The sequence below is a fragment of the Bubalus bubalis genome, chromosome 4 (assembly GCF_019923935.1).
Source record: "Bubalus bubalis isolate 160015118507 breed Murrah chromosome 4, NDDB_SH_1, whole genome shotgun sequence".
Taxonomy (NCBI): Eukaryota; Metazoa; Chordata; class Mammalia; order Artiodactyla; family Bovidae; genus Bubalus; species Bubalus bubalis.
The window spans coordinates 31,802,146-31,812,728 of record NC_059160.1 but is presented as its reverse complement, the minus strand read 5'-3'; the positions used below and the strand labels follow the sequence as shown (position 1 = coordinate 31,812,728).

The 10,583-nt window shown below is 40.4% G+C and overlaps 1 protein-coding gene across 1 annotated transcript in view; it reads left to right on the top strand.

Moving 5' to 3' along the window:
• The first annotated feature begins 315 nt into the window (after nucleotides 1-315).
• Nucleotides 316-10,583, top strand: part of LOC123465707 (sulfotransferase 6B1-like) — a 45,772-nt gene continuing 35,504 nt past the window's right edge. Inside the window, exons 1-2 of the mRNA XM_045165513.1 lie at nucleotides 316-409; nucleotides 506-630. Coding sequence (XP_045021448.1) covers nucleotides 316-409; nucleotides 506-630 — 219 coding nt within the window. The remainder of the gene's footprint in view (nucleotides 410-505; nucleotides 631-10,583) is intronic.

The following is a 10,583-nucleotide window of genomic DNA, read 5'->3' as shown; positions in this document are numbered from 1 at the left end:
ATGCTAAAGCTGAAACTCCAAAACTTTGGCCATCTCATGTGAAGAGTTGACTCATTTGAAAAGACCCTGATGCTGGGAGGGATTGGAGGCAGGAGGAGAATGGGGATGACAGAGGATGAGATGGCTGGATGGCATCACCGACTCGATGGACATGAGTTTGAGTGAACTCCGGGAGTTGGTGATGGACAGGGAGGCCTGGCGTACTGTGATTCATGGGGTTGAAAAGAGTCAGACACAACTGAGCAACTGAACTGAACTGAACTGAAACCAATGAAAATACAAATGTAAATAAAATCAGTAACTTTAAGGACCAAGATGGCAGTGCCCATGTGTGTCCCGGAAGTGGAACCTGTGGTGTCTCTGGCCTGCCCTGCACACCTGCATGGCCGGCGCCAAGAACCGCGAGATGGTGAGTTCTAGCAGGTGAGAAGGACAAGCCAGTGACCTGCAAGGCACGCACCTCGCTACATCACCCACCCCAAAAACTGGCCATGCCTGCACATAGGTAACTTGGATGGGGAGGACCATACTGCAGAGCGAACGGTGGAAGATGTTTTCCTTTGCCAATTTCTGATGGACATCCCAGCCTGCCTGGCCAATCATCTTATTCTGAAGCTCAGGGCTAATCAGGTTTGCTCAACTCTGGGAGATAGTGGACGACAGAGGAACCTGGCTGTGCTGCAGTCCACGGGGTGGCAAAGAGTCAAACAACGACCTAGCCACTGAACAGCAACAACAAAATCAGGTGGAGATCTGTGCCCTGGTCCCTGCCACACAACTTCTACTTCCTTGTGGGCTATGGTGAGACACTGTCCCACTTTTACAAATGTCCTGTGCCTCTCCAAATTGTGCCCTCAAAGGTTGTGTATATCTATGACAACCACCTTTTGGAGGGTTGGGGGAGGACAAGCGATAGCTTACAAAGGACAGAAATTTGTGGAAAGATGCAGAGTACATCATGAGAAACACTGGGCTGGAAGAAGCACAAGCTGGAATCAAGATTGCTGGGAGAAATATCAATCACCTCAGATATGCAGATGACACCAACCTTATGGCAGAAAGTGAAGAAGAACTAAAAAGCCTCTTGATGAAAGTGAAAGAGAAGAGTGAAAAAGTTGGCTTAAAGCTCAACATTCAGAAAACTAAGATCATGGGATCTAGTCCCATCACTTCATGGGAAATAGATGGGGAAACAGTGGAAACAGTGTCAGACTTTATTTTTTTGGGCTCCAAAATCACTGCAGATGGTGATTGCAGCCGTGAAATTAAAAGATGCTTACTCCTTGGAAGGAAAGTTATGACCAACCTGGATAGCATGTTCAAAAGCAGAGATATTACTTTGCCAACAAAGGTCCATCTAGTTAAGGCCATGGTTTTTCCAGTGGTCATGTATGGATGTGAGAGTTGGCCTGTGAAGAAAGCTGAGCACCGAAGAATTGATACTTTTGAACTGTAGTCTTGGAGAAGACTCTTGAGAGTCCTTGGACTGCAAGGAGATCCAACCAGTCCATCCTAAAGGAGATCAGTCCGGGGTGTTCATTCGAAGGACTGATGCTAAAGCTGAAACTCCAATACTTTGGCCACCTCATGTGAAGAGTTGACTCATTGGAAAAGACCCTGATGCTGGGAGGGATTGGGGGCAGGAGGAGGAGGGGACGACAGAGGATGAGATGGCTGGATGGCATCACTGACTCAGTGGACATGAGTTTGGGTAAACTCCAGGAGTTGATGATGGACAGGGAGGCCTGGCGTTCCGTGATTCATGGGGTCGCAAAGAGTCGGACACGACTGAGCAACTCAACTGAACTGAACTGAGAAATAGGAGAAAGACATCCACTCAGAGTATGAAGGCTGTGTCTTCAAGATGGCTGTTGAAGAAATGGCTCTTCATCTTGTCTTGTCTCTGGGTCCTTCTAAAGAACTAGACTGGGGTTTCTTTGAGGATGCTCCAGGGTTCTCAGGTAGGATGCCAGTTACCTGAGGTATGTTATAGCTACAGTTCAGTAGTATCTTGTGCCAAACACTGTGTCAGGAACTTTACGTGAAGATTTTTGCCTTCTCTTAAAATGGAAAGATCCATTTTTAGGCGATTATAAAGCAATGTTAATTTAAAAAAAAATCAAAACAATAGGGATATGTGATAAATCAACCATGTCATTTACTCGTAATTCTGCCCCAGAGAGAACCGCTGTGAACAATTTGTTGTGTTTTATTATCAGATATACTTTCATCCCCCAGAAATACTGTAGTGCATACTCATCATTTGTTAAATAAGTTTTTAGCTGTGCAAAACTAGTAACTCTAATAAGAAAGACACCAACACAATTACATGATATTTCTAATCGTGTGGCATTGTTAACTTTAAAACTACTAATCAAATTTCTAAATAAAAAACTTCTAAACAATTTGTAAAGATAAACGATTTATCAAATAATTTCAGTAGCACTGGTAAAGACCAACCTCACATTGACTACACACACACACATTAAATAGGAAAGAGTCTGCAGTAACCTTTGATTGTCAGGTTCTACATATTGAAATATTTTCCTTGATAATTTTAACAGCTTCATTGAGGTACAATTGGTATACAATAAATTGCACATATTTAAAGTATACAGTTGGCATATGTACACACCTATGAAAAACATCACCACAATCAAAATAATGAGTATATTCTGCTGCTGCTAAGTCGCTTCAGTCGTGTCCGACTCTGTGCGACCCCACAGATGGCAGCCCACCAAGCTCCCCTGTCCCTGGGATTCTCCAGGCAAGAACACTGGAGTGGGTTGCCATTTCCTTCTCCAATGCATGAAAGTGAAAAGTGAAAGTGAAGTTGCTCAGTCGTGTCTGACTCTTTGCGACCACATGGACTGCAGCTGACCAGGCTCCTCTGCCCATGGGATTTTCCAGGCAAGAGTACTGGAGTGAGGTGCCATTGCCTTCTCCAAATGAGTATATTAATCACACCCAAAAGATTCCTTGCACACCTTTGTACTTCTGCTTCCTGCCTATCCCCACCTCCTTCCAATCCCTGGCAAACACTGATCTATATTCTGTTATTATAGAAGAATTTACTTTTTTTTTTTAGGATTTTCTATATATAAGATCAGAGAAGGCAATGGCACCCCACTCCAGTACTCTTGCCTGGAAAATCCCATGGACAGAGGAGCCTGGTAGGCTGCAGTCCATGGGGTTGCTAAGAGTCGGAAACGACTGAGCGACTTCACTTTCACTTTTCACTTTCATGCATTGGAGAAGGAAATGGCAACCCATTCCAGTATTCTTGCCTGGGGAATCCCAGGGATGGGGGAGCCTGGTGGGCTGCCATCTATGGGGTCGCACAGAGTCGGACACGACTGAAGCGACTTAGCAGCAGTAGCAGCAGCATATATAAGATCACACAGTGTATACTCTGTGTTTTCTGGCTTTTTATCTAGCAAAACTTCTTTGAGATGTATCCATGTAGTTGCACGTATGTGTGCATGCTCAGTTGCTCAGTTGTATTCGATTCTTAGTAGCCCACCAGACTTCTCTGTCCATGGAATTTTGGCAGGCAAGAATACTGGAGCAGATTACCATTTCCTACTTCAGGATATCTTCCCAACCCATGTTTTCTGCATTAGCAGGCAGATTCCTTACCACTGAGCCACATGGGAAGCCCCATGTATCAGTTGTTTATTCCTTCATATGGCTCTACCATGATTTGTTTTTCCATTTACTTCCTGATGGACATGTTTTTTGTTTGTTTGTTTGTTTGTTTTGCCTTGTTTCTCAGTTTTTGGCTATCAGAGACCAAACTGCTATGAGCTATATGTACACATCTTTGTGTGGATGTTTGTTTTCAATTCTTATACCTACGTGTGAAATATCTGGGCTACATTGATAGCCCAGATATGTTTAACTTTCTAAGAAACTACTAAACTGTTTACAACATGGTAATAACAAAATTTTACATTCTCACTAGAGACCTAGACCAGTCAATTAAATTTAGTAATTTAATAAGAAATATGCAGTAATATGGGCAGGATAAACTACTAATCCCCTGTTTCCAATGTCTTAAAAATCTATTGCTTCTTGATGTCCAACTCTTGTGACCCCATAGACTATAGCCTGCCAGGCTCCTTTGTCCATGGGACTTTCCATGCAAGAATACTGGATTGGGTTGCCATTTCCCTCTCCAGGGGATCTTCCTGACCCAGGGATCAAACCCTGGTCTCCTTCTTTGCAGGCAGATTCTTTACCAACTGAGCCACCAGGGAAGCCCTATTGCTTCTTAGATCTTCTATTTTGTTCTTTTGTGTCTGTTTTATTTCAAGTTGGAAAGTAAGCCAACTCCCAGTTACTCCATCTTTGCCAGAAACCTCTCTCAATTTATATTAAAGGCAAGAAAACACTCCGTGAGAGAAAAATAAAACACTGAAGTAAACAAATAAATTAAAAACCAATTTTCACTTGCCAATACTGCATTGGAATAATGGCTGTATCTGTGTTCAGCTGAGAATTTTCCCTACCAGTGAGCGCAATTTAACAGTGTCAGGACTCTCTTAGCAAATTCCTCAGGTTCTGTCCTCCTTGGCTCAGGGTGATTTTCTTTTCACTTACTCATATAACAGTACACGTTTAGATTCTAGATGAGGACCTCCTCTTGAATGTAGAAAATGGAAACTGGCCCCTCATAGAGAAACCTCTCCTGACCACCCAAATCAAAGTACCCCTAGTTATTCTGTACTGCATCACTGTGGTTTTTCTTTGTATCTTACTTATCATAACTTAATATTTTCTATTTAAAAAAAATTATCTGACTCCTGAACTAGAATTCTTTTCACGAAAGTACAGACTTTACAATCATATTCAGATTCTATTTCCTGTAGTCAGAATAATGTCTAGTGCATTAGAAGTGCTTGATAAAATATGTCAGAAGAGTATTTTCTGCCTCTGGCCTTGGAGCAACTGTTGCTTTATTAATTAAAAAAAAGTGTCCTTAAAGAAAAGGAAACATTAAAAAAAAGTTGGTATCACAAGGCAGCTCCGTATTCACTGACATCCAAACTCCTTTTTACTTCATTTCTTGTATTACCTCTGAACCTTTCCTGACATCTTCTTGTCTGACTTCTTTCTGCCTGTTACTGTTCCTGTTGCTTCACATCTCCTGTTCAGAAGCACTTGAGGTCTTGAGGTCACTGTCATACCCTCCCTTGGTGTCAACATCCTGCTACCAAATCGTAACTCTCTTTCACAGTCCTACACCTGGAAACACCTTTCCATTTCCTTAGCATCCTACTCATTTCAAGCCAAGCTTTTTGAAAGATGCCTTAACTGGTTATCTGCTGTGAGTTCTCCTTTTGCTTTAGTTCATTTCATATGTGACCAGCAGATATGTTCCTAAAGTAAATTCTAAATGTGTTATCCTTCTATTCAAAAAGCATTATTTCCTAAACAAAGGTGCAAATTAGGAGCCTATAGTTCTAATGTAGATGGAATATATATTTTGTTTATTTGGCTTACTCAGTTTTTTAATTTTTTAGCCTTTGTTAAGCAATCAAATGACTTTACATCAAAACCAGAACTTCTGATTTTTCATGAAAACCTAAAAGATCTGCAAGTCCTGGGCCCAGGCTGTCATGAGGCAATAAAGAGCTGAGTATTGAGTACCTCCTAAAGACAAAAGTCCACGCCAGTTTGTCCAAGTCCTCAACTGTGCCTTTTGATTCCTGATGCTGGGACTGATTTGTTACTTACATGTGTGCTTGTGCTGTTCTTCTTAGAGTGGAGAACTATTCTCTTTCCTCCTATCACTTTCAAAGATAAGACGATGAAAGATAACCTGAGAAGCTATATATTTAAGTTATAATTGAAAAGTAACATATTTGCTTAGGAAAGTAAAGATAATTTCTAAATGTTTAATATAAATTCAGTGTATGCCTGTGTCTTATACTTGGCTCTCTTCACCCACTTATGTTACCTACCTGGCCTATGTTGCGGTGAGAATTTGTGACCCTGTCCTATTTCAGATTGAGAACAGACTCCTCACTTGGGAGTCCAGTACTGTCAGGGCAGAGACTTAGTCTGACTTTTTAACCTCATCTTCTGCTGCTCCTATTCTATCTCCAACCCAAGTTGTTGTACTTGCACTTCTCAGCTACTGTCCTCTAGGCCTAAATCTCCCTCCTTCAGCGCCCCTACAACTTCTATCTAAATAAAATCCTTACCCACTTCAGTTCAGTTCAGTTCAGCTCATTCGCTCAGTCATGTCCAATCTTTGCAACCCCATGGACTGCAGCACACCAGGACTCCCTGTCCATCACCAACTCCCAGAGCTTGCTCAAGCTCATGTCCATCGAGTCAGTGATGCCATCCAACCATCTCATCCTCTGTCGTCCCCTTCTCCTCCTGCCTTCAATCTTTCCCAGCATCAGGGTCTTTTCCAATGAATCAGTCCTTCACATCAGGTGGCCAAAGTATTGGAGTTTCAGCTTCAGCATCTGTCCTTCCAATGAATATTCAGGACTGATTTCCTTTAGGATGGACTGGTTCGATCTCCTTGAAGTCCAAGGGACTCTCAAGAATCTTCTCCAACACCACAGTTCAAAAACATCAGTTCATCGGTGCACAGGTTTCTTTATAGTCCAACTCTCACATCCATACATGACTACTGGAAAAACAATAGCTTTGACTAGATGGACCTTTGGTGGCAAAGTAATGTCGCTGCTTTTTTTACCCACCTACACTTTGTGAAAACCTTCCCATCTTTGAGGCCCTGGTCAAAGTCCACCCTCTCCAGCACCCATTATTGACTGTTTATTAGATGCTCTCTCCCTTCACTCAGCTGCCAGAGCACCATGTTTCAACTTCACAGAGCCTGGATCTTCTCTTGGGTTTAGTTCCCTACTGAGGATTATACCTAGGCTTCTGGAAGGCCCCAGATATGCAAATCTTGCTTTTAGAAATGGAGGGAATGAACAGAGTTTATTTGCAATAAGTCCCCTACATTAAAATGAGTTCTGAGAGCACATTCTTAGGTCCAATTTTTTTGTAAGTCCAACAAGCTTAGCCTAGGTACCCAACTAATACTAATTAGCTATATAGTACTATACTGTAATAGGTTTATAGTACTTTTCATACAAATAATACATAAAAGCAAACAAACACAAATAAAGCATTTTTAATCTTATAATACAGTAGCTGGAAAAGTATAGTAGTCCAGTACAACAGCTAACATACAGGGGCCAGCATCCAGTGAACAGGCAAGAAGAGTTACTGACTAGAGAAGGGAGAGGAGGTGGGAGATGGTAGAGCTGAAGGATCATCAGCAATAGGAGATGAAGGGCAAACTTTGATTTCATTCATGCCTAATGTTGATGGCACAGGTTCTGGTTCCTTGCTAAATTTAATTCTGTCTACCCTTTTGAAAAAATGATCCAGTGAAACCTGGGTGGTAGCTCTTTTTTTCTCACCATAGATATCATGGTAGCACTGGATTGCATTCTGAACAGCTGATGCAACCTTCAGGTACCATTCTTTGTTCTGGTCCTGTGATTCAAAAACTAACGGTGGAGGTTTAGTTGCTAAGTCGTGTCCGACTTGTTGCAACCTCATGGACTGTAGCCCGCCAGGATTTACTAGGATGTTAAATATCAGATAAAAACTTCTAATATTTACAGACAAAGGAAGACATTTTACTCATACATTAGTGCACATACACAGAGGCACACGCTCTCACGCAAGTGAGACCAGAAGGACTGTTTCACATGGGCAAACACACACAGACATGTTCTGTGTGGTTAAGAGCAGATGTTTTCAAGCTAATAGTATTTACCACTGACGGTGATATTCTAAGTGTATTCTTAAGTAAATTACTTAATCCCTTGAGTCTGTTTCTTTTCACTAAAATACTTGAGTTTAACAATATTTCTTGTATAATGTTGTTGTAAGGATGTGCATATAGAACACTGCAGTGTCTGACACGTAATAAGTTCACTGTAAATGGAACTTGTTGTGATGGGGGTAACATTTTGGTAATATTACCAAAACATTTGAAATATTTGGTAATTTTTAAAAATAATTACTATAATTTCCTCTTTTGAATTTCCAAGCACATGAACTTTACCGCAGTACTTTAGAGGTAGGAAAAGGGAATTATGCAATGTTACAAAAGAAAGCAAATAAAAGATCATTTTCCACATTCGACATTGAAAACAGAATTATGCATTAAGATGTATTCTAGTGAACAGTTTATCATTTTGAAAGAAGACTTAAATTTTTCCTTAATATTCTCCTCCCACCTTTTTTCTAAAGCCTATAAAGGCTAGCTTCTTTACTTTCCCAACCAGTCCTTCCAGGTGAGGGTCTTCCTTCAGGAGGTTCAGACAAGATGACTACGGAAGCGAGTCTGCCCCTTTCTGGCCCCAGGTGATTATGGGAGGAAGGAGAGGGAATGAGGGCGGAGTTAAGGGCTTACACATGTGTTGCTATTGGCGGTTGTCATTTCTTGGTCATCACTGCCACACACACTGATACCCAGTCGTCACACCCACAAGGGCCCTGACCCTCTCTCAGGCAAGAGGAGAGCACTCCTATCTGTATGATGGGTTTTCCTTCCCATACTATTAGATCTCTTTTGGTCAACTTTCAATTCTTGAGCTATCAAGGCTCTCTTGCAGGACCATCCAGTGCTACATCAAAGCATATTTCTGGCTGATGGTCAACTAGGCATCCTTTCAGCTTTCAGCCCTTTTCTAATGTGTTCATTAAAGTTTTATCTAGTCTTCCTCTCCACATTTTTGAGGATGTGAGGATATTGTCTGTAAAAATAAAATTCAAATGATTATTAACATGTATGTAAGAAAATTATATATATAATATATATTATATATATATAAACTCCTTTCTGCAAATAGATACACATTTATTGTTGCTGTTCAGTCACTAAGTCATGTCCGACTCTGCTACCTCATGGACTATCGCACACTAGGCGTCCCTGTCTTCCACCATCTCCCAGAGTTTGCTCATATTCAGGTCCACTGAGTCGGTGATGCTGTCTAACCATCTCATCCTCTGCTGCCCATGTCTCTTTTTGCCTTCAGTATTTCCCAGCATCAGGCTCTTAACATCATGTGGCCAAAGTGTATGTCTATGTAATTACATAATTTGTGCCATATCATGTTTGCTGTTTTTCTCAGAAACAATCTTCTTGATCTTTTTTATTACCTCTTTCTTCTTATGCAGTCATAACATCCATGTGTTGTAAATTTTTGTGTCTTTCTCTGACTCATATTATCATATACAGACAAATACATATGTTGTAAGGTTTTGGGGGAACTGCTTGCTTTATAAAAATGGGATCATATTATGATATTTCTTTTTATGCTTATACCTTTGATGTATCTTTTTAATGGTACCATAATATTTTTACTGTATGACTATATCCAAATTAATATAGCCATTTCCTTATTGATGAAAGTAAGGCTCCTATTATATATTTACTTTGATTTGGATCTGTAGTTTGTCTCATGTTTTTACCAAGTTTTCTTTTTCAAAATCAATTTTAAGTCTTTTTATTATAGATAAAAACACTATCTGCCATAGTGTTTGGAAATAGTTTGCATGCATGCATGCTGAGTCACTTCAGTCACATCCGACTCATTGTGACCCTATGGACTGTAACCCACCAGTCTCCTTTGTCCATAGGATTCTCCAGGCAAGAACACTGGAATGGGTTGTTGTGTCATCCTCCAGTTGGAAATAGTTTATATTATCTTAATTTAGTTCATAATTTATGACCTTTTCCCATTGTCATTGTTCATTTGCTAAGTTGTGTCCTACTCTGTGACCCTACTGACTGCAGCATGCCAGGCTTCCCTGTTCTTCACTATCTCCTGGAGTTTTCTAAAACTCATGTCCATTGAGGTAGTGATGCCATCCAACCATATCATCCTCTGTCACCACCTTCTTCTCCTGCCCTCAATCTTTCCCAGCATCAATGTCTTTTCCAATGAATTGGTTCTTTGCATCAGGTGGCCAAAGTATTGGATTTTCAGCTTCAGCATCTGTCCTTCCAATGAATATTCAGGATTGATTTCCTATACAATTGATTTTTATGATATCTTTTCTCATTAAACATTTATTTTCTACCTAGGCAAATATGTCTATTTTTTCTCTTATGTCTTGTAATAAAATATTATGCCTCCTGGATCTGTCTTCCATTTATATTATTTTTGCTTTATTTCTTTTACATTTTGCTCTGTGTTTTGTGATTTTCCTTTGAGTGGCTCTTATAGGTTACCTGTTGGGTATTCATCAAGAAACAATCTCTCCTTTGAATCACTTGCTAACATTTGTGATTGTGAATCATTTCTAAAGGTCTTTAAAAAGGGTTTTAATAGAATCTCCTTAAATGCTCTGATTATTTATTTTCTAAATTTGTCACTTATCTCTTCCAGCAATTCTAATCCACAAAGTTCTTTCAAGTCTGGGTATTCCATTTGTTTTTCTTCTTTCTGGCTATTTGCTGATGGATTATAATTACCCATCACTTATTTGTGGTTTTACAGCCTTAGGTTTCAAACCAAGCTTTAGGGACCCCA